At 64.4% G+C, this 26,338-nt stretch overlaps 6 protein-coding genes across 14 annotated transcripts; 3 read left to right on the top strand and 3 right to left on the bottom strand.

The window, feature by feature from the left end:
* The first annotated feature begins 1,525 nt into the window (after positions 1-1,525).
* Positions 1,526-4,447, top strand: GPT (glutamic--pyruvic transaminase). 2 transcript variants are annotated; one of them, XM_030920840.1, is made up of 11 exons: positions 1,529-1,909; positions 2,046-2,135; positions 2,208-2,316; positions 2,432-2,565; positions 2,680-2,923; positions 3,119-3,198; positions 3,266-3,402; positions 3,510-3,684; positions 3,783-3,938; positions 4,013-4,125; positions 4,192-4,447. In XM_030920840.1, exons 1-11 carry the CDS (start codon positions 1,748-1,750, stop codon positions 4,280-4,282), a joined length of 1,491 nt encoding a protein of 496 aa, XP_030776700.1. In that variant the 5' UTR covers positions 1,529-1,747; the 3' UTR covers positions 4,283-4,447. The 2 variants fall into 2 exon arrangements, with proteins under 2 accessions (XP_030776699.1, XP_030776700.1); XM_030920839.1 differs by lacking the exon at positions 4,013-4,125 and having other exon boundaries at positions 1,526-1,909; positions 4,192-4,440.
* Positions 4,448-5,088: 641 nt separating this feature from the next.
* Positions 5,089-8,554, top strand: MFSD3 (major facilitator superfamily domain containing 3). 2 transcript variants are annotated; one of them, XM_010375201.2, is made up of 5 exons: positions 6,346-7,278; positions 7,628-7,775; positions 7,865-7,989; positions 8,065-8,174; positions 8,259-8,471. In XM_010375201.2, exons 1-5 carry the CDS (start codon positions 6,597-6,599, stop codon positions 8,430-8,432), a joined length of 1,239 nt encoding a protein of 412 aa, XP_010373503.1. In that variant the 5' UTR covers positions 6,346-6,596; the 3' UTR covers positions 8,433-8,471. The 2 variants fall into 2 exon arrangements, with proteins under 2 accessions (XP_010373502.1, XP_010373503.1); XM_010375200.2 differs by having other exon boundaries at positions 5,089-7,278; positions 7,865-8,174; positions 8,259-8,554.
* On the bottom strand, positions 8,527-15,206 carry RECQL4 (RecQ like helicase 4). Its single transcript, XM_030920831.1, has 21 exons — positions 14,908-15,206; positions 14,809-14,842; positions 14,605-14,699; positions 14,240-14,380; positions 13,184-13,957; positions 12,960-13,086; positions 12,528-12,659; positions 12,352-12,444; positions 12,138-12,274; positions 11,644-11,727; positions 11,399-11,572; positions 11,138-11,317; positions 10,814-10,955; positions 10,463-10,725; positions 10,095-10,389; positions 9,892-10,021; positions 9,640-9,809; positions 9,392-9,572; positions 9,153-9,315; positions 8,923-9,031; positions 8,527-8,798 (listed from the first exon to the last, which is right to left on the bottom strand). The coding sequence occupies exons 1-21, from the start codon at positions 15,166-15,168 to the stop codon at positions 8,674-8,676; spliced, it is 3,810 nt and encodes a 1,269-aa protein (XP_030776691.1). The 5' UTR covers positions 15,169-15,206; the 3' UTR covers positions 8,527-8,673.
* Positions 15,097-22,374, top strand: LRRC14 (leucine rich repeat containing 14). Of its 4 annotated transcripts, XM_030920844.1 has the most exons (5): positions 15,178-15,248; positions 16,817-17,256; positions 17,447-17,615; positions 17,862-18,031; positions 18,120-19,225. In XM_030920844.1, exons 2-5 carry the CDS (start codon positions 16,928-16,930, stop codon positions 18,685-18,687), a joined length of 1,236 nt encoding a protein of 411 aa, XP_030776704.1. In that variant the 5' UTR covers positions 15,178-15,248; positions 16,817-16,927; the 3' UTR covers positions 18,688-19,225. The 4 variants fall into 4 exon arrangements, with proteins under 4 accessions (XP_030776702.1, XP_030776704.1, XP_010373501.2 ...); XM_030920842.1 differs by having other exon boundaries at positions 15,097-15,248; positions 16,903-17,256; positions 17,447-18,031; XM_010375199.2 differs by having other exon boundaries at positions 17,447-18,031; positions 18,120-22,374.
* Positions 19,211-24,286, bottom strand: LRRC24 (leucine rich repeat containing 24). Of its 2 annotated transcripts, XM_010375198.2 has the most exons (5): positions 24,174-24,286; positions 22,012-22,244; positions 21,640-21,918; positions 21,309-21,477; positions 19,211-20,602 (listed from the first exon to the last, which is right to left on the bottom strand). In XM_010375198.2, the coding sequence occupies exons 2-5, from the start codon at positions 22,183-22,185 to the stop codon at positions 19,668-19,670; spliced, it is 1,557 nt and encodes a 518-aa protein (XP_010373500.1). In that variant the 5' UTR covers positions 22,186-22,244; positions 24,174-24,286; the 3' UTR covers positions 19,211-19,667. The 2 variants fall into 2 exon arrangements, with proteins under 2 accessions (XP_010373500.1, XP_010373499.1); XM_010375197.2 differs by lacking the exon at positions 24,174-24,286 and having other exon boundaries at positions 21,640-22,325.
* Positions 23,433-26,306, bottom strand: C17H8orf82 (chromosome 17 C8orf82 homolog). 3 transcript variants are annotated; one of them, XR_004054262.1, is made up of 4 exons: positions 25,949-26,306; positions 25,238-25,286; positions 24,174-25,005; positions 23,433-23,853 (listed from the first exon to the last, which is right to left on the bottom strand). XR_004054262.1 is itself a non-coding variant. In XM_030920846.1 (3 exons), the coding sequence occupies exons 1-3, from the start codon at positions 26,102-26,104 to the stop codon at positions 24,560-24,562; spliced, it is 651 nt and encodes a 216-aa protein (XP_030776706.1). In that variant the 5' UTR covers positions 26,105-26,306; the 3' UTR covers positions 23,433-24,559. The 3 variants fall into 3 exon arrangements, 2 of the variants coding, with proteins under 2 accessions (XP_030776706.1, XP_030776707.1); XM_030920846.1 differs by having other exon boundaries at positions 23,433-25,005; XM_030920847.1 differs by having other exon boundaries at positions 23,437-25,286.
* Between the last annotated feature and the right edge of the window lie 32 nt (positions 26,307-26,338).

The following is a 26,338-nucleotide window of genomic DNA, read 5'->3' on the forward strand; positions in this document are numbered from 1 at the left end:
AGGGACCATGGCCTGGAAAGGGAAGTAGTGTTTTCCACAAGACTCTTGTGCCAGAGCCAGAGGGGCAAAACAAGCACAAGACTGTCAGAACCTCCCTGGGGGGGGGGGGTTGTGGGCCCCCAGTTCCTGGCATGCAGCCCCAATCCTGGGGCCTGGCTGCCAGCTTCTGCCTGGGCTGGCATAGGGGACACACAGTTGGCCACTCTGGCTCTGAGCTGGCTGGGCATAACGTGTCAGGGTGAGGGGATCCCTTAGGGGCCTCAAGCAGGAGGGCTGAGGGCACCGCCAGTTTGTCTGTTCATGGTGGGCAGCTTTGTGTGGCCACTAGTGCTGGGTGGTGTGGGTTTGGGATGTTCTCCCTCCTGGCTCAGCACGGGCCTGTCAGCCCAGTGTCCTTTGGGCCTGCCCTTCCCCTAGCATCCCTGGTTGGAAGGGTGTTTTTGCAGGGGCTACGGGCAGGCAGGGACTGGCTGCTGGTTAAATTTAGTGTGGGGGGTGGGGCAGCTGCCCAAGGTCCACCTGCCACCAGGGCTGCCACTTGGGCTCCGCTGCCAGGGGGCGGGCAGGGGCTGGCTCTGCCTGGGGCCAGGCCCATATTAACCTGTGCCCCTGTCTGGGGGCCAGAGGGGCAGGCCTGCGCACTAGGAGGCCGTTGTGGCAGCAGAGCAGAGAAGTGCAAGGTGAGAGGCCTGGGGGCCAGCTGTCCTGACCCCTGTGGGTCAGGTTTCGTTGTGGCTGCTGAGGCGGGCCAGCATTGAGCCTGGCCTTTCAGCTCGGCAGGCCTGTGGAGGTGGATCTCTGACGACCTATCCCGGCTCATTTCCTACTCTCTCCTCCAATCGGGAACAAGAGGGCCAGAGAACTCAGGTCACCCCTAGCCTGGGGTGTGTCCCAAGGGCAACCCCCAGCTGGTGCCTGGTGAAAGGGCAGCCAGGTGTGAGCTGTCCCAGGGCCCAGAGCTGGACTGCCTGGCTCCAGCCCCCTTCCCCAGCCCCTCGCCGTGCTCATCAGGGACCAAGGTCCAGCTACAGAGCTCTTGCAGCCTCTGGGCCATAGGTGCCAGCCCTGGAGAAGCCAGATGGAACCCAGAGCCTGAACACCCCTCCCCTCCCCCCAGCACCCCCTGGATTCCTGAGGCCTGGCTCGGTTACTAAGGAGACAGGTCCGCTGGCCCAAGCAAAGATGCGGGTGCCACGAGGGCTAGGCCTCGGCCAAGCCCTGCTGGGGTAAATCCCAGCAGCCCAGGCTCTAGTCTCTCCTCGGGGGTCCCTCCTTTCCAGCTCTGCCAGCCCCTCAGGGCTGCTAGGCACTCCCTTCACCTCCTGAATACCCTAGGCGCTCAGCCCCCCGCCCCACATCTAGTCCCTCAGAGCTGTCCGGACCGGGACTGACGTCTGTACCTACCCCCCATGTGGGTCTCCTGCTCTCCCTTCATGGGGACACTGGGCAGGCACTGGGCCTTGCCCCAAGCCCCGCCTGCCGCCTCACCCACTGCCTCTCCCTCCCTGGAGCAGAGCTGTTCCCAGATGGGTGGGGCGGGGCCCAACTGTCCCCAGCTCCTTCAGCCTTTTCTGTCTCTCCCAGTGGGGCCAGCTGCGGTGAAGAGGGTGCCCTCTTGCTTGGCGTCCCCTCTGCTACGGCTGCCTCCTCCCAGCCGTGGCCCACTGAGCCAGACCCAGCTGTCCCCACTCCCACTTTTGGTCCTGCTACCTCCTGAGCTGCCTTCCCACCTGGTCTGGGTAGAGTCATGGCCTTGAGCACAGGTGACCAGAGCCAGGCGGTGAGGAACGGACTGAGGGCGAAGGTGCTGACACTGCACAGCATGAATCCACGTGTGCGGCAAGTGGAGTACGCAGTGCGTGGCCCCATAGTGCAGCGAGCCTTGGAGCTGGAGCAGGAGCTGTGCCAGGTATGGCCCAGGCCCCTCGCTGCCCTCCAGGTCACACTGGGGTGGCTGAGTTGGCCCCAGTCCCACTGGCTCACGGCACAAGGGCTGAGGGGTTAGGTAGGGCACGGTCTCCCTGCCTGCTCCCCTCCCCTCCCAGGGTGTGAAGAAGCCTTTCACCGAGGTCATCCGTGCCAACATCGGAGACGCACAGGCTATGGGGCAGAGGCCCATCACCTTCCTGCGCCAGGTGAGGCTCATGCCCACTGCACCCCCCCACCCCCCGCCCGTGTGCCCTGACCTTAGCACTCCGTCTTCCCAGGTCCTGGCTCTCTGTGTCAACCCCGATCTTCTGACCAGCCCCAGCTTCCCTGACGATGCCAAGAAGAGGGCGGAGCGCATCCTGCAGGCGTGTGGGGGCCACAGCCTGGGTGAGAGCCAGGGCCAGGAGGAAGCAGACGGCGGCCCTGCTGCTGGAGGAGGGAGGTCCCCTGGGCGGGCTGAGAACTTCACCTGTACCTCCCATCCTGTCCTGCCCGAGTCCAGGGGCCTACAGTGTCAGCTCTGGCATCCAGCTGATCCGGGAGGACGTGGCGCAGTACATTGAGAGGCGCGACGGAGGCATCCCTGCAGACCCCAACAATGTCTTCCTGTCCACAGGGGCCAGCGACGCCATCGTGGTAGGCTGGGCATGGGCAGGAAGACATTCCTGACACTGCAGAGGGGATGCCCAGGGTGGGGGACAGGTGCAGCCCCAGCCCCCGCCGACCCTGCCTTCCCCTTCCTTCTTGCAGACGGTGCTGAAGCTGCTGGTGGCTGGCGAGGGCCACACACGCACGGGTGTGCTCATCCCCATCCCCCAGTACCCACTCTACTCGGCCACACTGGCAGAGCTGGGCGCAGTGCAGGTGGATTACTACCTGGACGAGGAACGCTCCTGGGCGTTGGACGTGTCCGAGCTTCACCGTGCGCTGTGCCAGGCGCGTGGCCACTGCCACCCTCGTGCGCTGTGTGTCATCAACCCCGGCAACCCCACCGGTGCATTCCCGCCGCCCTGCCCCGCCCCGCCCCCCCCCCCCCCCCCCCCCCCCCCCCCCCCCCCCCGCCCCACTCCTCCCGCACCCTTGTCCGCCCTGGCCCAGGCAGTGCCGGGTCCGCCATCCCCCGGCTGCCCAGTGGAGGGCAGTGCGCCCCCTTGGCTCACCCAGCCCTGCTGCCTCCCCCACACCGCAGGGCAGGTGCAGACCCGCGAGTGCATCGAGGCTGTGATCCGCTTCGCCTTCGAAGAGCGGCTCTTTCTGCTGGCGGACGAGGTGAGCGGCGCAGGGGAGCGGGAAGCCGGACAACAGCCAGACCCCCTGACGCCTTGCGCCCTTCCAGGTGTACCAGGACAACGTGTACGCCGCGGGCTCCCAGTTCCACTCATTCAAGAAGGTGCTCATGGAGATGGGGCCACCCTACGCCGGGCAGCAGGAGCTCGCCTCCTTCCACTCCACCTCCAAGGGCTACATGGGCGAGTGCGTGCAGGCGAGGCGGGTGGGGGCTTGCGGGCTGTGGCCTGGCCCTCTTCGCCCAGTGGGCCAACTCCTCCGCACCTGGCCTGGACGTGCCCCTCACCTGGCAGGTGCGGGTTCCGCGGTGGCTATGTGGAGGTGGTGAACATGGACGCCGCAGTGCAGCAGCAGATGCTGAAGCTGATGAGTGTGCGGCTGTGCCCGCCGGTGCCAGGCCAGGCCCTGCTGGACCTGGTGGTCAGCCCGCCCGCGCCCACTGACCCCTCCTTCGCGCAGTTCCAGGCTGTGAGTTGGGGGCAGGAGGGGGTCCAGGTGACCTAATCAGGGGTGGGGGATGCTGAGTGCCGTGCCCTGATGGGCCCTCCCTCCCTCCACGGCCGCAGGAGAGGCAGGCAGTGCTGGCCGAGCTGGCGGCCAAAGCCAAGCTCACCGAGCAGGTCTTCAACAAGGCTCCTGGCATCAGCTGCAACCCAGTGCAGGGCGCCATGTACTCCTTTCCACGCGTGCAGCTGCCCCCGCGGGCAGTGGAGCGTGCTCAGGTCAGGCGGGGGCGGGGCCTGTGGGGTGGGCAGTGGTGGCCAGGCATCTCTCTCTGATGACTGCCTGTCCACAGGAGCTGGGCCTGGCCCCCGACATGTTCTTCTGCCTGCGCCTCCTGGAGGAGACCGGCATCTGCGTGGTGCCCGGGAGCGGCTTTGGGCAGCGGGAAGGCACCTACCACTTCCGGTGAGGCCCAGCCCTCACTGCCTGTCCCGCCACCCTGCCCCTTCACTCACTCTCAACTCCTTTCAGGATGACCATTCTGCCCCCCTTGGAGAAACTGCGGCTGCTGCTGGAGAAGCTGAGCAGATTTCACGCCAAATTCACCCTCGAGTACTCCTGAGCCCAGCCGGGGCCAGGCTGGGTGCCCCGGACTGTGTGCTCAGGGGCCGTGGGGGCTCTGGAGCCCACTGTACTTGCTCTTGCTGCCTGGCGGGCAGAGTGGGGGGGCTGGGCCCCTGCCTCTCTGCAGGTCCCTAATAAAGCTGTGTGGCAGTCTGACTCCAGGGAGGAAGCACTGGCAGCTGCGTGGTCCGCTCCCACTTGCCTACCCTTCTTGCAAACCTGAGTCCCTTCAGAGAAAGGGCCTTCCACGGCCAGCACCCACTTGTTCCTCCTGAAGACCTGGCACCCACCATGAGCTGGGTCTTCCCTGTGGTCTCTCGATGTGGGGCAGAGCCCGTCACGATCACACAGAAATGGGCCGAGAGTCCGGAGTGTGAGGAAAGCACAGGCCCTGCACCCCTTTGTGGAAGCCCCCAGAGCTGTTGGGGTGGGGATGGGGCTTGGCAAAGAATCTAGGGAACCAGGGGCCCAGGTGGCCACCCAAAGAAACAGCCTTTCCTGAAGAAGGCGCAGAAAGCTGTCTCCTTCCTGGCTCCCTTTCCTGTGAGGTCCACATCTTCCCTGGGGCAGGGAGAAATACTAAACCAGCATGGCGCTGGCTGGTCGGGGTGACTGACAGCTCAGAGAGGAAGTCTTGGTTCTCTTATGCGAGGTAGTAGGGGTGGGGCCGCTGTCTGGGGGGCCAGAGAGACCACCTTCGGTGTCAGTGTGTGGTGCAGTCCTTCAGCTGGGTGGAGTGGGAGGCAGAGGGAGAGGATGAGGCAGTGTCCCAAGGGAGGGCTGGGGCTGGAGGAGGCAGGGGCTGGGCTGAGGGGGGTGGGCAGTGATGTGTCCTGGCCTGGGGAGCATGGCTGAGCACTTACTACATGCAGACACTGCTGGGGGTCACTCGATCTGCACAGATGCTCTTCTGAAGTAGGCATGATAGCCCCCATTTAATAGACAAGGAAACCTGGAAACAAAAACCTGCTGAGCTGACAAGAAACCCCCTGAGGCCACAGCAGCCAGAAAAATGCATTGGGTCCAGTGCCCTCAAGTCCGCCAAGGATGGGACTGGCTTTAGAGACTCGCAGACTTGGAAATACGACTGGCCAAGGGCACCTGGTTTTGTTCGCTCTGGGGATAGTTCTTAACCACAAGCCACACTTCACAGCCTCATCTTGGCCTCAGGAGCCCCTGAGGGCACAGCTCTGGACAGGAGACACAGCAGATGGACCCCTCCCTTGGCAGGGCGGGCTCGAATCAGGCAGGGCGCTCCTAGCCTTGTCACCAGACACTGAAGGGCATCAAGGGCAGTGGCAGGCCGTGTCCTTCTGCGCTAAGCTGGGTTCTGACCTTTCACACTACCCTCCTAACTTCCATGTCTCTGTCACTGCCTTAGGGAGGGGCTGAAGCCACAGACACAGCAAGGTTGGGATCCGACGCCGGAAGTATCCGGCGGTAGACGGCGGAACCCTTAAGAAACCGACGCCTTCACGGGGGCGGCTGGAGAAGCGGGGGCCGGGCACTGCAGCAACCAGGCTGCAGGTCAGACACCAGGAAGAAAGCAGGCCTGGCGCGGATCCGAGACTCCTGGGAGAGACTAGGGCTGGCCGCGGGCGCAGGCCGATCCTTACATTCGAGGCCGGCCCTGCTCTGTAGCTTCCCTTTCTGGGCCTCTCACCAGCGCAGGACGTCGCTGGGAGCACGCACGTGGCGGGGCGGCCGCGGGCACTAGCCCGGACTGGTCACCGGGGGCGCCAGCGAGCTGACGCTCTGGCCCGCTTCGGTCTCTGTGGCTCGCGCGACCGTCCGGCCCTGGAGTCGGTGGCCGCGGGGCTCCAGCGACACCTTGTGGCCCGTGCTCCGTTGTGTGACTCTAGGCGGCCGAGAAACTGCTGAGAGTCCGGCTCGGCCGACGGTGAGGGCCCCGGGAGGCAGCGGCCCAGCCCCGTTAACCTGCGACCGCGCAGAGCATGATGGGAGCCGCGGGAGGCAGTGACCCCGCCCCCTTACCTGCGGTCTCGCAGAGCATGCTGGGAGCCCCGGGAGGCAGTGACCCCGCCCCCTTTCTGAGGCCGCGCAGAGCATGCCGGGAGCTGGTGTCCGCCCCGCTCGCGTCTGTTTGGATCCGACTTCGGTCCTTCTGGGGTGTTAATGCTCCTAAAGCCCGATCGCACGTGTCCAGACCCCAGTCTGTACGACGCTGACTCGCCCGGTCCCAGAACCAAAATCATGCTGGGGTGTGGCCTCTGATCCAACGCGAGGGGACCTCACTTTGCGGGACCCCACCTGGAACCCGACCTCCCGGCCTCGCAGTCGGCGGAGCCGTCATGCGTGGGAAGTTGCTGCCGCTGGCCGGCCTCTACCTGGTGCAGGGCATGCCCTACGGGCTCCAGTCCTGCCTCCTGCCCGTGCTGCTGCGCGCCGGCGGCCTCTCCCTGACGCGCGTGGGGCTGGCCAAGGTTCTCTACACTCCGTGGCTGCTCAAGCTGGCGTGGGCCCCACTGGTGGACGCGCAGGGCTCGGTGAGGGCCTGGCTGACGCGCAGCACGGCAGGCTTGGGCCTGGTGTGTGGGCTGCTTGCCGGGCTGCCCCCGCCTGGAGCTGGCCAGGCCGGGCTGCCCGCCGCAGTGGCGGGGTTGCTGCTGTTGCTGAACCTGGGTGCCGCTGTGCAGGATGTGGCCCTGGACGCGCTGGCTGTGCAGCTGCTGGAGCCGGCCGAGCTGGGGCCGGGCAACACCGTGCAGGTAGTCGCCTACAAGCTGGGGGCCGCGCTAGCCGGAGGCGCGCTGCTGGCGCTGCAGCCCACTCTCTCGTGGCCGCAACTCTTTCTGCTCCTGGCTGCCACCTACTGGCTGGCCGCGGCCCTGGCCTGGGCTGCACCAGCCCTGCGGCGGCTCCCACAGCCGGCCCCGTCCAAGCAACGTCCCCACACCGCGCACCTTCTGCGGGACGTGCTGGCTGTGCCGGGGACCCTGTGGACGGCAGGCTTTGTGCTCACCTACAAGCTGGGTGAGTGAGGAGGCCTCGAGGCAGGCAACAGCAGAGGTGTGGCTTCCTGGACAGCTCCAGGTGTGTCCCCAGTGCTTGCAACCCATTACAGGGCCACTCTCTTGTTGGGTATGACCTGCAGGACTTGGCCCTGACATCCGGGGCTCTGCAGCTGCACCTTGCTCTCTTGTCCTCCCCCAGCTCTAACCACATCCCTGCGCTCTCTCGGGCTGCCCCATTTCTCCCCCCAGCACCTGCAGCTCTGGAATACTGAGGACAGCAGGGCAGGACTGAGGCCCCAGGTGGGGGGAAAGGAGGTGGGGTCAGATATGGAACCTCCTGTGCTCATACCCCCTCTCCACAACCCAAGGTGAACAGGGTGCCAGCAGCCTGTTTCCTCTTCTCCTGCTGGACCATGGTGTTTCTGCCCCTGAGCTGGGACTGTGGAATGGTGTGGGTGCTGTGGTCTGCTCCATCGCTGGCTCCTCCCTGGGTGGGACCTTGCTGGCCAAGCACTGGTGAGCCTTCCCCAGTGTGCCCTGCCCACCCACTTGTACCCAAGCTGTCCCCAATCCCTATACTGCCCAATTTCCCACCCCCACCCCAGGGAACTGCTGCCTCTGTTGAAGTCAGTGCTGCGGATCCGCTTCGGGGGCCTAGCCTGCCAGACTGCCTTGGTCTTCCACCTGGACACCCTGGGGGCCAGCATGGGCCCTGGCACAATCTTGAGAGGTGAGGGGCTGGCCTTGAGGAGGGAGGAAAAGAGGGGCCAGGAGCCTGGGGCACTGCTGACCTCTGCCCTCCCAGGGTCAGCCTTGCTGAGCCTATGTCTGCAGCACTTCTTGGGAGGCCTGGTCACCACAGTCACCTTCACTGGGATGATGCGTTGCAGCCAGCTGGCCCCCAGGGCCCTGCAGGTGAGGAGACATTGCAGGGACACAGAGGGACTGCAGGGCTGGCCCGTGTGGGCCTTACTCTGACCTTGACCCCCACTCCCTCAGGCCACACACTACAGCCTTCTGGCCACTCTGGAGCTACTGGGGAAGCTGCTGCTGGGCGCTCTGGCCGGAGGCCTGGCCGACGGGCTGGGGTCACATCCCTGCTTCTTCCTCCTGCTCGCCCTCTCTGCCTTGCCCATTATGTACCTGGGCCTGGCACCCAGCACCTTTCTCTAAGCTGGGTGGCTGGACTGGTCAGTAAAGCCACGTGTGCCTAGAGTATGTGATGTGCTTGTCCCCAGGTTGGGGGCTGCCGCATTGGCCAGGAGGGCCCATAAAAACAATGTGAGCACTTTATATTCTGCATTTTGGAGTCTCCTCGTCCTCACACCCTGTAACAGGTTTTGCCCAGGGCTTCAGTGACTGCCCTAGCCGCAGACAACCCCAGCTCTACCCGACATCCCCCAACGCAGTGCAATCAGCGGGCCACCTGCAGGAGCTCTTCTGTGGCCAGGCGCACCAGGGCGTGGAAGCTCAGGTTTAGGTATTTTCTCCAGAAGCGCCGGTCCTGCCCGTACACCTGGGCTGGGTAGCAGGGGCTTCCTACGGTGGAGTAAAGACATAGCCATGAGCCCCAGCCCCAGTCTGCATGGGGTGGAGCGTCCCAGGCCTCACCTGCCCCAGCCCCAGCTCCAGCTTGCGTTGGGTGGAGCCTCCCAGGCCTCACCGATGCCGTGGAAGATGCGGGCCACAGCCCTGCCCGAGAACTTCTCCTCTGGCCTCAGAAACAGAAACTGGCGGATGTCACAGCGGACCTGGTCCTCCCAATCCTGGAGCTGTGTGGACAGGCACATCAGGCTTCCTCTGAGCTACTGTGGCACTACATCCACACAGCAAGCCCCATGGAGCCCAAGGAACGTGCAACCCCGATGTGCTTCCTGGCCTTATTGTACTCACTCTGGCCTGCCCTGGCTCAGGGCCCTGTGTGTCCTCCATGCCTCCTGGCCCCTGTGCTTCCTCTTCCACTTCCTCAAAGTAGCAGCCGAGCAGGTCCTTGAGCCTGGTGCTGCGCTCGTCATCCTGCTGCTCCAGGCAGGGCCCACAGCTGGGGAAGGCGACGCTGTGGGGAGGAGCCCGTCAGAGCTGATAACTGCGGGAGGGTGGATGGTCCCAGGCCCTTCCCGCCTCCTCCCAACCTGTGAAAGGCCTGAAAGGTTCTGCGCAGACGGGCCAGGGCCTGGCGCTCCCGGGCCTGCACACGGCCATAGAGGAAGTCACAGATCTGGTCCTTCTCCTCAGCGGTCAGGTCTCCTGGGCTGCGAAGGTGGAAGGCCAGCTCCGTGAACTCCACCAGCACCCCCGTCCTGCGCCGCACACCTGCCGGAAAGCATGTCAGATGGAGGCAGGCAGCATCCAAGGCTGGGTGGGGTGGGGCGGGGTGCACCTGTTCTGGGCTCATGGTCCCACTGCAGCTGGCAGAGAGCCCGCCGCACAGAGGCCAGCTCCCAGCCCATGGAGTCCACCAGCTTGACCATGTCAAACTCCACGGAGCTGCTGCCCTGCCCTGGGTCCTCAAGCAGCCGCTGGGCCAAGCACGCAGCCAAAGGGGGACACCTGTGCCCAGGGAAAAGGAAACATGTGGCCAGCAGCCCTGATTCTCCAACCTTGCCTCCAACTCAGGGCAGGGCGTGCTCACCTGTGGGCCAGGGCCTGGAGCTGGGCAGGGCCCCCAGGGCAGCTCAGACGGCAGTGGATATAGGTGGTCGCCAGCAGCTCCAGCCAGTGGCATGGGTGCAGCTCCAGGTAGCACAGCAAAGTCTCGATGGCTGTGGGCAGAGCAGGGCTCAGGGGACGTGGGCACAGCCCATCCACACCCGTGGCTTACCCCAGGTTCCTCACCCTCCTCTGGCATGTCCAGAGCCTGCACAGTAAGCTGTACTGGGAGTGCCCGCTCATGGCCCACGCAGGTCCTTCTGGGTCCTGGGGCTGCCTGGTGGACACCAAGCTGCTCAGCCTCTTCAGGGGGATACTTGGGCACAAGTCTCTCTCCACCCATGGCCCCTTCCTGCTCTGGGGACGGCCTGGTGCAGGTGCAGGTGCAGGCTGGGAACACGCGCTGCACCAGCCTCTTCACGGCCAGGAAGTCTGTGCCGTTGGCATGCACATGTCTGCGGAGCTCTCGCAGGTCTTCGCCCTGCGGGACAACTATCATGAGGGTGGGGTGGGGCAGTGGGGGCTTGAGCACTGGCAGTTGGGGGGGTGCCAACCTGGGGCTGCAGGAAGAGGTGGCAGTGGGCAGGCTGCCCATCACGCCCGGCCCGGCCCACGGCCTGCACGTAGCTCTCGAAGCTTGGGGGCAGCCCCAGATGCAGCACAGCCCGCACATCTGGCCGGTCCAGCCCCATCCCGAAGGCCACTGTGGCCACCACTACCCGCAACTGGCCCTGCATGAAGGCCTGCTGTACCCGCTGCCGTTCCCGGCCGCACATGCCTGCGTGGTAGGCCTCGGCCATGGTTTTGGGGGCACGACCTTTGGGGAAGACAGGCAGATGGTCAGTGGAGGGGCCATGTGTGCCCAAGGTGGGTCCACAGGGACACCAGCCCTGTCTGTGCCTCACCTCCAGGCCCTGGGCCCTGGGCTGCATGTAGGCAGGTTCGGAGAAGCGCAGCGATCCGCTCTGTGTCTTCGCGTCGGTTGCAGTAAATGATAATGGAATCCAGGTTTCGAAAACGTTCGCCTTGCAGCAGTGTCAACAGTGCCTGGTGAGGAGTGGTCGGCGTGGGCCGTGGGGAGTGAGGAGCAGTCGGCGTGGGCAGTGGGGGTTGAGCGTGGGCCGTGGGCGGTGAGGAGAGGTCGGTGTGGGCCGTGGGGGGTGAGGAGCCGTTAGCATGGGCAGTCGGGAGCCAGGGCCCTGCAGGGTCCCCAGAGCTCACACACCCACCTGGTCTGTGTCCCTGTCCATGGACACGGAAAGGTGCAGGTTGGCGGGAACTGGGGCTGGCCCATGGAGACCAGGCTCTTCATCCACAGCCAGGTGCTGTGCCACGTCACCGGCAGTGCGGCGTGTGGCTGTGGCTGTAAGACCCAGGAAGCAGTGCACGCCCATGCGCTCCCGAAGCACCTGCACCAGAGGCGGTGGTGGCGTGAGGCCATCCAGCCCATCCTGGCCCTAGCCGCCCACCCCAGTTCACATATGGCTCACCCTGCAGACGCGCAGGTAGCAGGGCCGGAAGTTGTGGGACCACTGGGAGAGGCAGTGGACCTCATCAATGCAGGCAAAAGCAACTGGAGGCAGCTGCGTGGTTGGAGGGAGGCCTCCTGCCCCCACCAGTGCCTCGGGTGTCAGCATCAGCACGTGTACCTGGGCTGCCCGAACCTGAAGGCAGCAAGATCAGAGGCACAGCCCAGGCACTGCCTCCCTCACCCCTAGGCCCATGAGGCACCCACCTTCTGCAGGACAGACTCCCGTTGCTTCCTGGTCATGCCTGAGTGTATGCAGGCTGCCTTGAGACACGGTGGCAGGCCAGACACCTGCAAGTGCAGGAGCAACGGCTGTCATAGGCCAGCCCAGCTCTGGCCCTTCCCCAGGTCATCCCAGAGCTGCTGCCATGTCCATCCTAGACCCTCAGGGGAGAGGAGAACCAGGTCCTGGGTCCTAGGGCCAAGGGTTTAGAGCCACCTGTGGGCCTTGGCCCAGGAGCCCCAGAGCAGACAGACTCAGTGTGGGAGGGCTCCCTTCCCAGCACAGCTCCTGTAGGGGTGGCCGTGGTGCCTGTGGAGCTGGGCTGCCTTCGACCTGCTGCCAGGACTGGGACTGAGGCCACAGATACCTTGAAGCTCCCATGGGAGGGGGCGGTTAGGGGAGAGGCAGCAGTTGCCCTTGGGAGTCACAAGTGCTGGTTCTTGGCTGTGTACATGTGCCCAGGGCCCTGTGTGCACACCTGGTCGTCCATGAGTGACAGCAGGGGAGAGATGACCAACGTGAGGCAGGGGCTGCGCCGAGCATAGAGCAGCGCCGGGAGCTGGTAGCACAGGGACTTGCCGGCACCTGTAGGCAGCACCAGCAGCGTGGAGATTCCTGTGTGGGGCGCAAGTCAGCAGCGGGGTTCTGCAGCCTGGCCTCAGCCCGGCCTCAGCCCCGGCAGCCACACTCACCAGACAGGATCCGCATGACTGCACGCTCCTGCCCAGGACGGAAGGCTTGGTGTCCCAGCTGCTCCAGGGCCTGAAACACCTCAGCCGGCGTCTCTGCAAACACAGGTGTTGACCACCATGATTTAAGGCACACCAACCCCTCAGTAAAGGCTCTGGGCCAGAAGCTGACTGCTTACCTGCCAGCTGCCCTGAGGGCCCCAGGGAGTAGAGTGGCAGCATGGTGGAGGCCAGGCTGGGCACCCCAGGCACAGGTTGTGGTGCAGGAACCAACAGCTCAGGGCCAGCAGGGTCTGTGTCTTCCTCACTTACTGGAGCAGGCAAGAGAAGGTGGAATGGGAGCTCCAAGCAAAACAACCACTGGCCACAACCTTCTCTTCCTCCAAAGAGGTTGGCAGCAGGCAGTGCCCTTCTTCTGCACTACTTCTTCCAAAGCATAAAAGGCTGACACCCATCCTCGTCCTTGCCACCCTCCTTTGGGGAAGCCAAGGTAGGGCCTGGAGCAGGGGCACCTGGAAGGTCTTTTGCTTGGAACAGAAGTATCCCCCAAAAGAGTACCGTGCTGTCTCCACAGTGTTGGCCAGACCCACCCTCCAGGGCAGATGTCTCACCTGGCTGAGGACACTGGGGTGCCCAGTGATCAAACTGTTCATTCAGGAAACAAGACTCCTTGATTGTGACTGTGGCACCACCACCCCCAAAACACTCCCCTTTCTTCCGCCACTTCTGCTTCCATGCCTGAAGGGTGCCCACATAGGAGGGTCACTGGGTGGGACATGTGGGGGTGCTGAGGGGAGGGAAAGGGAGGGCCTGTCCCAGTCCGTCGCTGTCTTACCTGCTTGCGGAGGAGCCTGCCACGGAGTGCCCGGCCCCGCACGTAGCGTTTCTGCTTCATGTTGAGCCGTACATAATTGCCCCTATCATGGCAGGCCAGCCTAGAGATATGCAGGTGGGCTGTGCTCTCAGCCTTCCCCACCCTAGCTTGACTGGAGGTGCTGAGTCTGTGGTACCTGGGGATCGACGAGCTGCTGCAGGGCTGAGGTGGCTGTGCCTGTACAGGTTCCCCTGGAGGATCTTCCTCAAGTGCGACAGCCCCAGCCCCCTCTGATGGGTGTCCAGCCTGGCTGCTCTGCTGCTGGACCTGTGCGGGGCTCCCCCAGAACTCCTTGTTCCATCTCTGCTTCTTGCCTCGACTGCTGCTGGGCTGGGGGCTCCCTGCACTGATGCTGACTTCTTGGAGGGCTGAAGCCTCTGGGTCCTGGGAGCCAGCACCAGGACCAAGGACAGCTGACTCACCCGGGGTCAGAAGCTGTGATTCCTCTGAGCCTAGGCCAGGCCTGCAGGCTTTGGGGGCCCCCAGGAAGTCTGAGATCTCACTGTGACATCGCTGTAACCAGTCAAGATCTAGGGAGGCCAGCTGCTGGCTCACGGATGCCTGCAGATGCTGCAGCTGGCCTGGCCTTGGCTGGGGTCCAGGGGGCTGTGGAGGCTCATCACTGACTTTTTCTGCAAAGGTAGGGACAGGCCTTGTGCCTGGGGGATTTGGGGTGGGCGTCTTGGATGAGGATCTTCCTAGAAGCCAGGGTCTGCAGCCTAGGGCTGGTCCGGCCTGGGAAGGGAACAGAATGGCAGCAGAAACTCAGGCCCCTGGGCTTCTGTAGACTCTGAAACTTGCCTGAGTCCCCACCCTCAATCGTAGGGCAGGCTAATTAGCACAAGGCTGGACTAGAAAAGGAGTCAAGGGCGAAGGCCCCGAGAAGCTCCGTGGAGACTCGTGCCCTGGTTGGCATAGGAGCCTGTGCCTATCTATGTGCAAAGAGTGACAAGAAAGTGCCCCGGGCCAGAAGCACTTCTGGACCTAGTGTGGACTCACTGCTTGCTAACTCCTCACCTGCAGGGTGCTTTTCAGATTGGCCTTGAGCCGCTGCCCATAGTCCGGCACCGACCCCTGGCTGCTCCGCCCTGGCGTAGGTTGTTTACTCTGGGTTTCCGCCCGATTCAGGTGGGGCCCCCAGCAGTGGGACTCTGGTGCCTGCAGGAGACAGTAGGGGCGCAGGCCAGAAAAAGGCTGATGTGGAAGCAGAGGCGCTCCCAGCCACCCCTCCCACACCTGGAGCGAGGTCCGGCCCGTCTTCACTTTGCTCAGTCCCCCTCCCAAGTTCTGTGCCCTACGGAGGCCTGGCCGCGACTCCGTGGCTCCTGCCACTCCGCCAAACAGGAAAGTGGGAGGAGGCTGGGGTGGCGGAGCCTGGATACCTCTTCGACGGCCGCGGGGAGCAACTCGGAGCTGCGAGGCTCGCCGCCCGCCTGGCCCACGGTCCGCTTGAGAGTACGATACTCCCGGTAGAGCGCTGCGTGGGCGGGCGGGAGGCGGGGTCAGGGTGGAGCCTGGGCCCCCGCCAACCCGGCGTCCTCCCGCCTCCGTCGACCCGGGCCCCCGCCGCCCCGCCGCGCGCTCACCGCGGGTCTCCTCCGGCGCCGCCTCCACGTCGTCCTGTAAAGAGAACGCGTCAGCCGCGGGCCGCGCCCTCAGCCCCTCGACCCCTGGGCATCCCGTACCTGGCTCGGCCGCCGCCCGCGCTGCCGCCGGAACGCGCGTTCCCACGCCTGCAGCCGCTCGCGCACATCCCGCAGCCGCTCCATGGCGGGCCGGCCAGGCCTCCGCTGCGTCCAGCGGCCGTCCAGCGAATCTCCCGCGCCGCCGACGCTGGGGCCAACAGCCAATGCGGGCGCGCGGCGGGCCGGGGGCGGGGCCACCGCGACTAGGCAGCCAGTCCGCCGGGCCCTGGACAACCAACCAATGGGAGGCGTCGACGTCATCGCGGGGCGCCGCGGCGCCGGACGAGGCGCGGCAGACGGTCTAGGCGGGGCCGGAGGCGGTGGCTGCAGCTGCGGGACCGGTGAGCGCGGGTGGCTAGGCGGGGGTCGGAGTGGGGCGACGCACGTCCCTGGCCCTGCCTGGCCGCAAGGGGCAGGGCGGCGGTCGCTCGGGGCGGCCCGGCTGAGGGAGGCAGTAGCTGCATTTGGGAGCCCGGGGCCGAAGCCGGGAGCCCGGGCGGTGCCATAGCGGGCCGGGAAGGACTGGGAGTCCCCCGGCCGGTCGGAGCGGCGTCAGGCCCTGGTGGGAGACGCACCTGGCCTGGAGGAGCAGGCCCCGCCTGGGAGGCGAAAGAGCGGAGGGACCAGCGTCTCCCGCCACTCGAGGCCCAGAGGAGCCGGGCGGGGGCATTTTTTTAGAAACGCAGGCAGCCGAGGACCGACGCGTTCCCCATAGCCGGCGGGAGGGGCGGGGGCGTCGCACGGAGGTGCCTGCCTCCCTTGGTGGCCAGGCCGTCTGCTTTCGTGTCCTCCCGTGACAGGTGCTCGGTTGGTCTGTCCTGTCAGAGCGAGGTATGACCGTTGAGATCTAAGAATGAGACCGAGGGTTGGTGTCTGGGACTTTTCAGGAAGCGGTTCCTTAAGAACTTATTTGTATGTGGAAAAGTCGGCAAAAACGAGGGCCCTGGGGCAGAGTGTCCTCCCCAGACCCCTTCCCTGACTTGTCACTCAAGGCTGTGACCTTGGGCCAGGCCTAGGCCTTCATTTTCTAATCTGTCACAGAGAGATGGCTGCGATGTAGTTTTGAGGATGCTGCAGTCAGCAGCAGGGCTGGCACCCTGTGTCCCAGGTACCTTGTGGCCTCGGGTGTGTTCGCGCGCATCTCTGCAGCTTGGGTGCTGCTTAGGCAGCTTTCTTTGCCTTGTCTGAGCAATCTGTAGCCTTGCACCTTCGGAATCCCACATAAGACTTATTCTTTCCACAGTGGCTCTCCAGGGAAGAGGGAGAGGTTTTAGGCCACTGGTAAGAGCCACCAAAGGTGAGGGTTGCTTTCTTTCAGGGGTCTCCGTGTTTGGTGACACTCTGGAGAATAGTTTTTTTTGCGGGGAGGCTTATATTGAAGGCTTGGATTTCATAGGCCACATCATCTGGACTCAGTGTTCCCTGGGTCTCGGTCTTTTCAACCTGCCCTGCTGCTTATGAAGCTGCATCTGTTCTTCCAGCTCTTTGTTGTTTTGTGGAGTCCCAGGGTAGCCCTGGAGAGCCTCTGTGAGGAGAGGGGAGGGAAACGTGATTTGGTGGCTTGACCCCTTGGAGTGTCCCATCAACGTTAATGCTGATGAAGGTTGGTGGGGAGAGGCCTGGACTTTACTCAGGGTTTGTGAAGCAGCTTCGTAATTTGGGAGGCCTGAAGTACCCATGGGGGGCCCTGCAAGGCAACAGGCATCTGTCAAAAGCACACCCGAGCAAGCGAGTTGTCGACGACGTCACACTGCCTGACGCTTGGTTTCCCTAAAGAGTCCTGTGCCTCTGGAGGGCTGGGGCTGAGTTGTGACCTTGTCTGCCAGTTCACTGCACCTAGCCCAGCGCTAGGCATCTAATAGGTGCTTGTGTGTGCCGTGGCCTCTGCTAACTTCTGACTTTGTTTCAGGCACTATGCTAGGCCTTCCTACCACCTGTGTGTGGCTTGGTAGTGGCCTAGGGTCTCTCCTCCCTGCTGAAGTCCCTCTCCTGCAGGTGGCCGTCTGCCCGGCCCAGCACCATGCACACGCTTGTGTTCTTGAGCACGCGGCAGGTGCTGCAGTGCCAGCCAGCTGCCTGCCAGGCCCTGCCCCTGCTGCCACGCGAACTCTTCCCCCTGCTGTTCAAGGTGGCCTTCATGGACAAGAAGACAGTGGTATTGCGCGAGTTGGTACACACATGGCCCTTCCCGCTGCTCAGTTTCCAGCAGCTGCTACAGGAGTGTGCCCACTGCAGCCGTGCCCTCCTGCAGGAGCGGCCTAGCACTGAGAGCATGCAGGCCGTTATCCTGGGGCTGACTGCCCGGCTCCACACCCCAGAGCCTGGGGCCAGCACACAGCCCCTCTGCAGGTATGGACTTATCTGAAGGGTTGTCAGGCCAGGGGTGTGTAAGTGGGTCCCCTGAGAAGGTTCTAGGCTTGGGTCGTAAACTTAGCAAGAGCTCATACAGGAGCAGGCTCGTGGCTCCTGTCCCAAGCTGGCTGGGAGGGGGTATGGGCCCTGCCCCTGGACCCCTTCCTCAGACCATTCCTACTCCCAGGAAGCATGCGCTGCGGGTGCTGGACATGACAGGCCTCTTGGATGATGGTGTGGAACAGGATCCTGGCACCATGAGCATGTGGGACTGTACTGCTGCCGTAGCTCGCACATGCATCGCCCAGCAGCAGGGGGGTGCCACAGAGCCTGGGCCAGCCCCTGTCCCCGTGGAGGTGCGTGTGGACCTGCGGGTGAACCGGGCCTCCTATGCATTCCTGCGGGAGGCACTCCGAAGCAGCGTGGGCAGCCCACTGCGGCTCTGCTGCCGGGACCTGCGAGCTGAGGACCTGCCCATGCGCAACACTGTGGCCCTGCTGCAGCTTCTGGATGCAGGCTGCTTGCGCCGGGTGGACCTGCGCTTCAACAACCTGGGCCTGCGTGGTCTGTCTGTAATCATCCCACACGTGGCTCGCTTCCAGCACCTGGCCAGCCTGCGGCTCCACTATGTGCATGGGGATTCGAGGCAGCCTTCCGTGGATGGCGAGGACAACTTTCGCTACTTCCTTGCCCAGATGGGCCGCTTCACCTGTCTGCGCGAGCTCAGCATGGGCTCCTCTCTCCTTTCAGGGAGGCTGGACCAGCTGCTCAGGTGAGCCGGCCCCACCACTGCCCTGCCCCTCCCTTCTGTAGGGACCCTCCCTGGCTCTGCCTGTCTGTGACCCCTGTGTCCCCTGTAGCACCCTGCAGAGCCCCCTGGAGAGCCTGGAGTTGGCCTTCTGTGCTCTCTTGCCTGAGGACCTGCGCTTCCTGGCACGGAGCCCCCATGCTGCCCACCTCAAGAAGTTGGACCTGAGTGGTAACGACCTGTCTGGCAGCCAGCTGGCACCCTTCCAGGGTCTGCTGCAGGCATCAGCAGCCACACTGCTGCATCTGGAGCTGACTGAGTGCCAGCTTGCAGACACCCAGCTGTTGGCCACACTTCCCATCCTGACTCAGTGTGCCAGTCTCCGGTACCTTGGCCTTTATGGCAACCCACTGTCCATGGCGGGCCTCAAGGAGCTGTTGCGGGACTCAGCGGCGCAGGCTGAGCTGCGTACTGTGGTGCACCCCTTCCCTGTGGACTGCTATGAGGGCTTGCCCTGGCCGCCGCCTGCCTCTGTCCTGCTGGAGGCCTCCATCAATGAGGAGAAGTTTGCCCGCGTAGAAGCAGAGTTGCATCAGCTGCTTCTAGCCTCAGGCCGTGCCCATGTGCTCTGGACCACGGACATCTACGGGCGACTGGCTGCAGACTACTTCAGCCTATGATGAAGTAGCTCTGGGTGGGACACAGGCCGCCCTGCAGTCTCTCTAGGTAGGCAGGGCCTTTGCTGGACCCTGGTGGAGGCCTGTCACAAAAGCACTGGTTTCTGGTTTCCTGCTGGGTCCGCCTTCTGGGCACACCTCCAGCCTCCCCTGCTTTCTGCAGTGCCCCACGCGGTTTTCCCTGCACTTGCTCCATGATTGGCTGACCGTCTGTGGGCCCCAGGGCTGGATGTCAAGCCTCCATTGCCCTGCTCAGTTTGGCTGCATTTGGCTGCCTTGTGGGGTCCTGGTCCTTTGTGCAAATGCTTTGGGATCCCACTTGTGAGTTGAGAGAGATGATGGCCTCTCTGAACCTTTCCCATCCCGTTACTGAGAGCTCAGTGCTCTGGGGTTGAAGTTGGACAGAGGCTGCTTCAGGGAGGCTGGGGTCCCCAGGCACTCGTGCCTCTTACGTGTTCCCTGCCCTGCTACCCAGCCACCCCACTGGGCTGGGCTCGGGCTGGAGGAGGTCATCAAGGTACAAATGTGCCTGGAAATTGAATTTATGGCTGTTTTTTTTCCTGTCCACATTGGTCGGCCTTATCCTTATCTCTGCTGTCACCACCCCCAACATGGCCACTGGGCAACAACTGCCATCCAGCCTGCCCGCAGGGCGGCCCCTTCTGCACTGCCGGCCAGTCTTTGCTCTTCCCACCTTTCGGAGTCCCAAGATCCTACTGTGGCCGGCCAGGGCCAGCGAGGGACCCCCCCTGCAGAGCTGGAGGTTGGGGTGATGTCTTTTCGGAAGAACTTCAAGGGAGGTGTTGGGGCCTCCCTGGCCACCTTCCATTGCTACCCCAGGATTCCCGAGTGTAACGCTCCCGGTGCGCGTCCCACACACGACTCACCGCACACTGCGCGGCTTCCACCTTTACTGACGGAGCCTGTGCGAGGCCGCGCCGGCCAATCCCCGGCGCCCACGTCATCTGCCCGCGCCCGCGGCCCTAGCAGTGGATCTCGTAGGCGACCGGCGGGGGCACGCGGAGTCCCGGCCCCGTCCCCTCTGTTGGTCCGCAGTCCGCGGGCGCCTCCGCCATACCCTCGGCGAAGAGCGGCTTGGAGCGGTTGATGACGAACATCTCGTGTCCGCACTCATCGCGGAGCTCCTCTAGCTGTGCGAACGTGCAGGGGCCGTCCGAGTAGTCGTTGACGAACAGCGCTCCCTCCCCCGGCGGCCCCCGCGCCTTTTTTCGCCTGCGGCGCCGGCGACAGATCATGGCGACCAGGAGCAGCGCCGTGAGCGCCAGCAGCGCGATGGCCGCCGCAATGGCCGTCTGCGTGGCCAGGCCCAGGGCGCGGAAGGCCATGCTTCCCGCCTCGGGCCGGGGCTCGCGACCAGCGGGGCGGGCGGCCGGAGGCGGCGGTTGCGCGGGCTGCTGCGGCTGCTGCCGGGACGCGTTGACCAGGAGCCGGAAGGGCACGCGGGCAGCGCCACCAGCGTTGGAGGCCTCGCACTCGTACTTGCCGGCATGGGCCAGCGTGATGTTGGTGAGGAAGAGCATGCCGCTGCCCGTGTCGGATGCCGAGTGTCCGCCCAGGCCCGGCGCCCCGCCTTCTAGCTGGGCCTGGGCTCGCGGCCGGCCCTCGCGAGGCTGGAGCACCTTTCTCCAGGTCACCAATGGCTGCGGGTAGCCGGAGGCTTGGCAGGCAACCCGAAGGTCCTCACCCAGGTTGGCTGTGAGCTCCAGCGGCTGCACGTGGACAGAGGGCGGAATACAGATGAGGCTGCTGTGGGATATATCCAGGAGACTCTGGAGCGCCAGGCGCGGGGGCTCTGCACACATGATCTTCCTGTCCCTGGAGGTGAGCAGCCGCTGGCCGCCCTCCTTGATCCAGGCACCCAGCCAGTGCAGGGCGCAGTCACAGCGCCATGGGTTCTCTGTGGGAGAGCAGCATCAGGCAGGTGGTTTGAGGATGGTGCTACAACACAGCCTGTGCGGTTGGGGTTCTGCGGGCCAGGGCAGGGGCCTCTTTCCCACCTACCACAGCCTTTTCACACGGTGTCCAAGGCCCCTGCCACCCCTTCCTTCACCCCAAGCTCCTTGGGGCGGCGGCAGCCCTTCACCCCCGCCCCGCCCCCCTCCGCTTTAGCTCTGTGATGCCTGCATGTTACAGATCACTTCTGCGTCAGTCTCTGAGAAAGCACCTGCTCCTCAAATCTTCCTGCAACAAGTGCCACTGTTTTTAGGAACCTGGGCGTCCACATAGGCATCTCACCAGCACTGAAACCTTACAAATCCTCTCAGCCTTGTCTTTGGATGCTCTCTTGGGAATGTCCCCAGTCCTGATCAGCTGTTTCTCTCCTTTGCCATTTTTGCCTCCCCTCTGAGGGCCTAAAAGTGTACAGAATCCTCAACTCTGTTAAGTCACCCTGTGTGGTTCCTGTCTTTTCTTCCTCAGGCAGGGTGCCTGAGCTGTATCCCCCAGCACGCCCATTCCCGCAGCCCTCCACTGTGGCTGCAGGCAGTGGTGCGGCCCTCCAGACTGCTGCCCGGTTGCCTGCTGTCAAAGCCCCTCCACACATGAGCCTGTTCCCTACTGCCACTACCTGGCCAAGACAGAGACACTTTCCGAGGAAGAAGTACCTGTGAGGCGCAGGACTTGCAGACTGGCCAGGGGCTGCAGCGCCTCTCGACTGATGGTACCCAGCTGGTTCCTGCTGAGGTCCAGCAGTGCTAGGGAGGACAGCCCCGCTAGAGCCTGGTCCTCCAGCAGCTCAATGCTGTTTTCTTGCAGGTGAAGCTCCTGCAGTCGCTGAAGTAGGGACAGCAGATCGTGAGGAAAAAGGGCGCCGAGGTTGGGGGCATGCCCCCCTTCTTACTAAGCTACACTACGTTGCCTTTTCTAACGACTCCAGCCCTACCGGGCGAGCGACCATAATGGAGTATCCCGCCCCTTCAGACCCCAGGCGCTCACCGGCAGGTGCAAGAAGGTGAAATCCAGCAGCCGCGCCAGCTGGTTGCCCGCCAGGTAGAGCACGCGCAGCTGGGCCAGGCCTGCGAAGGCGCTGCTGCGCAAGGCGCGCAGCCGGTTGCTGGTGAGCGCCAGCTCCAGCAGGCGCGGCTGCGCTCGGAAGGCGCCGGCCTCCAGGGCGCGCAGGCTGTTGTTGTGCAGGTAGAGCCGCCGCAGAGCGGCCAGCGGCGCCAGGGCTCCTGGCTCCAGGCGCGCGATGTTGTTGTCCTGCAGGAACAGTGTCTGCAGGCCGGGGAAAGGGGAGGCGCTTACCCCGCTGCGGGGGTCTTCTCCCTGGGGGCACCCTGTCCTCCCGCAGCTCCACACGGTGCCCACCTGCGTCCCTGGCGGGATTCCCAGCGGGACGACACGCAACCGCAGAGCGCCGCACTCCACTGTGGCGCTGTAGCAGCGGCAGGCTGCTGGGCAGCCGGCGGTGCGGGGCGGCAGTAGTAGTAGTAGCAGCAGCAGCAGCAGCAGCAGCAGCAGCGCGGGGGCCCCCGGGGCCATCTCCCAAGGCCCAGCTCCTCACCGGCCCTTACGCGGTTCAGCCGCGGATGCGTGCCCTCCTGAAACATAGGTTGGCAGGCCAGTCTCGGCAGTCGAGAGCCAGCCAATAGATGGAATGGAGGCCTGCACCTGCGTCTAACTTTTGACGCTACAAATCGGCTCAAGAAACTAATAAAACGTTCGGTTTTCTCCTTTGACAAAAACATTTTCTTAAAGCTCTGGGGCATCAGGTTCGAATTTAGAATTCCTGGTGTCCTCTTCACAGGATGTGACCATGTAGGGAGAGCCACCCAACCCTGTCACCTTCTCTTTCTCCTCCACCCATGCCCAGCAGGTCAGGAGCTTCCTGCTCAGGACATGGATGTGTGTCGCTTGCTGCCCCCGACTCTACCCCCAGGCAAGTGGTTGCTGTTTGGTTCTAGGGTGCAAGAAGCTGGAAGTACAGGGTATAGGCTTGGGAACTTTGCTTAGGTGACAAAGCCTGGGGCCCCATTACCCAAGCATGGCTAGGAAGGGGAGAACAGGCCCTGGGCAGACACGCCTCTTTGTTATCCTGTGGGGGCCCAGGCAGAGCTGGCTTCAGAGGAGCTACGAGCCCCAGGGAATTCAAGGCACAGCTTTGTCCAGCACCTGCTCCTGGCCTAGGGGTGGGACCAGCTTAACTGGAATTGGGTCTTTTTCTCAGGTAACCTGTCAGAGAATTGGGGGATGAGAAAAATAATGGAAAAGTCGGCTCAGGAGCCATGGGTCTGTGCTTCCCATGCTGGCCCCCAGAAAGGGGTCCTGTCTTTGGGGGCAGATGGGGCCCTGGGAAAGCTGGGGTAGGACGGGGGCGGGGGGACCTTGGGCCACCAATTGGGTTTCTGGTGTGGCTTCCCAAGTGGGCTCTGGGAGCAGTGTGACCTCTGAGGTCAGCAAGGAGCAGGGAGTTTGCTGGGGGACCATATGCATGTACTTATCCTAAAGAAATGGGAAGGCTGGGGTCTGGTTTCAGGAACAAGGAGCCCAATTTTAAAAGCAGGGATCTGGACTAAGCCAGCCAGCCTACCCGAAGCCAGGGAAGACAGGGCTGCAGGTGTCCTGTCTCCCAGCCTCATCTGGCAGGCCTCCCCAAACATTTGTCTGTCCACCAGCTCTTCCTCTTTGCCGAGCTGTCATGTGGAAAGGGACGGGGCCAAGTGGCCTTGGTGTTTGTTTAAATCGTGCCCTAAATTGTACCTCATATGATTATTTAAAGTCACTAGAGATAAATAAGCACAACAATAAAGTTTTAATGGAATAGCTCTGGCCCAGGCAGAGGCAGTTCCCAGATGTCTCAAGATGCGTGTGAACCCCAAGAAGTTGGGGGCGTTATCTGGGCCCCTGGGATCCATCCCCTGGGTAAAAAGGGTTGGTACGTGGCTCCAGGCCTGGCCCAGTCAGCCTCCAGCAGGAAGGCTTCTCAAGTGGAGAAGGTTCTTGGCCTCAGGTCTCAGGGCGCTGCTGCTCACGCTGACCCCCCCTAGATGCAGATTGGTGTAGAAAGGCCTGCCAGAGCAGGATGAGGGCCCCAGGCTGGAAGAAGCCCAGAAATCCTTTTACCAGAGGACACCCCCTAATCCGCTGGGCAGGGACGGGGTGTCACACGCAGGATTCCGCGACGACTGTAACTGCCTCCTGGGCGCCCCTCTGTGTGGGAGGCGGGGAGGGAAGAGGATGGAACGCCCTGTGCAGCCTAGGGCACAGTGCGAGGCCCAAGCTGTTCTCTGGGCGGCCCTTGCGCACCTCTGCAGCACTGCGACCCGGTGCCTGTATCCCCCACGGTCTCCTCTGCTACCCACGAGCGCAGGTCGGTTTTCGGCCAGGCTCAGGGAGGGCGTGGCCTCCGCGTTCCCCATCCCCCTCCAAGACCCACGCCCTTCTCGGAGCGCACTAGGGTCAGAGCTGGGGTGGTCCCCAATCCCCCAGTCCCCCCACGCCTGGTGACCTTGGACCGGGCGTCCCCTCACCTGACGCTCCCGCGGCGAGCGGCTCCCCCGCCGTGCAGGTTGCGGCCCCGGTCCGAGCAGCGGCCGGGCTGGGAGGGGGCGGGTGACGCTCGCGCACGCGCACCAGAGTCCCGCGCCCGCCGCCTGGGCCTGACGTCTCCAGCGCGGGCCAATCCGGAGGGCGCTGGAGTCGGGTGCGCGGGGGGCGCGCGCCGTGGGGAGCGGAGGGTCCGGGAGGGCCGGGCCGCGGCAGCACCAAGGACAGCGCCGGATGGGTTTGGGGGGGCGGGGTGCGCAGGCGCACTAGGCTGTCGCGAGTGCGGGTGGTCCGGGCTTTCCGGGGCGTGGGGTCCCGCGGGAGCGGGGTGAGGGGCGCCCGCGGCCTCCCTCCTTTTCCATGGCCCCGCTTAGGGCGGCCGAGCCGCGAGCAGCAGCGGGGCCAGGTCCATGGTGAGGGCGAGGCGGCGGCCCTGCCAGCGCACGTGCGAGGGCAGCGCGGGCGCGCCGGGCCCGTACTCGAAGCAGGCGCTGAGCTCGAAGGCTAGGGCGGAGCGCACCAGGCCCACGCCGCCCGCACGCTCCGGCGCCGGGTGGTACAGGCGCCCGTTGGCGGCCAGGGGCAGCAGACGCGCCGGCTCGAAGGGCACGGCCAGGGCCTCACCACCGCCGCAGTAGGAGAGGCGCGGAGGCCTGTGGTCCGCGGTCAGCAGGTGCGTGAAGACCACCGGCCGGTCCTCGCAGCGCAGGAAGTTGCGCTCTCTGCCGCAGGGCGAGAGGAAGGGGAAGGCGGCCTCGTAGCGCCCGCTGCGGTTGGGTCTCAGGCGGGAGAAGAAAGTGACCAGGAACTGCGGGTCTGGGGGATGAAGGGCGCGGATGCTCAGTGCGCTGGGCTCCCAAGGCTGCCGGGCCCAGGACCACACCGAAGGCAGGCGCCGGCGGCAAGAGGTTCGCCTGGTCTCACTCAGCGGGGCTCCTGAGCGCAGGACGCCCACTCCTTGGTGCGCTGGGCCCACCGGCAGAGTCGGGGAGCCCATCCGGGGCTGCCCGAAGTGAGAAAGAAGGGGCTGGGGAGGAAGGCACATTACCTTTGAAGCAGGTGATGAAATTCTTCATTTTGGAATCATCCAGGAAAAGCTGCAAACAGAGGGCCGGGCCATGATGAGTCCCAGCGTGCAGGGGGAGGCTGGGAAGCTCGGGAGGTCCGGAACCGGCCCAAGCCCACTTTTCCTGCTTGTCTGTGCACGCCGAATGCAGGGAGGCTCGTGGAAGGTAAACCTGGGGGCCCTGCCGACTTCTCTGCATCTATGTGCACTTCTGCTCCCTGGTCAGTCAAGTCTTCCCCGCACCTTTTCCCTCTTTTCAAGTTTGTAATTAGTTGTGTTATCTCCTCCGCGGAGACTACCTAGCTTGCTTCCTCCCGGACAAGCCGCTGCCTTTGACAGGGCTTCCAAAAAAATGCGGGGCGGCCCGGGTGTCTCCCTGGTAGCGGCGAGAAATCAGCGCCAGGGCTGGGGGCTTGCAGGACAGAGTCCGGAGCTGCACGACGCAGCAGGGACGCGGCCCGTGTAGGAGCCTCAGCCGGACCGACCCAGCTCCCCGTCTTTCCCAGCGCGCGCTCCTCCAGCTCTGCGGAGACCAGGTCGCCCACCGCCCCGGCCCCGCCCACCCACGTTGGACTTCCCTTCGGCCCCGCCCCTCGGGCAACTGCCGCGCCCACAGAAACCCTCGCCTTCGGCCCCGCCCACAGGCACCTCCCCCGGCCCCGCCCCTCGAGCAACGGCCTTGCCCCCTCCCACCTGGCCCTGGTGGTCCACGTAGTAGAAATACTCGCGGGTCTGGGGTTCAGGCCTCTGCCCCTGCGTGTAGGAAACGCCCCCATCCCCGCTGCAGGGCCGGGCTCCCCGCGACCGCGCCAAGGCCAGGCCCCGGAGCGCCCCGCACTGCGACCACATTCTCCTTCCGCGCCGGAAGCAGCCAGCAGGTCACGCCGAAGGCGGTGCCGCGCGAACTCGCGCCCGCCCGCAGCAGCCCCGCGCCTCGCGTTCCGGCGGCGCCCGCCTTCGCGACCCCGGCCTGGCGCTCTTCTCTTTCCCTCTGGCCTCCGGGGCTCGCCCGTCCTGGCCTTCCGAGCGGCGTACCCGGCCCCGCCCCTTCCGGTCGGCCCCGCATCTCTTCCCGCCCCCGGC

This window comes from Rhinopithecus roxellana, chromosome 17, assembly GCF_007565055.1.
Source record: "Rhinopithecus roxellana isolate Shanxi Qingling chromosome 17, ASM756505v1, whole genome shotgun sequence".
NCBI classification, from domain to species: Eukaryota; Metazoa; Chordata; class Mammalia; order Primates; family Cercopithecidae; genus Rhinopithecus; species Rhinopithecus roxellana.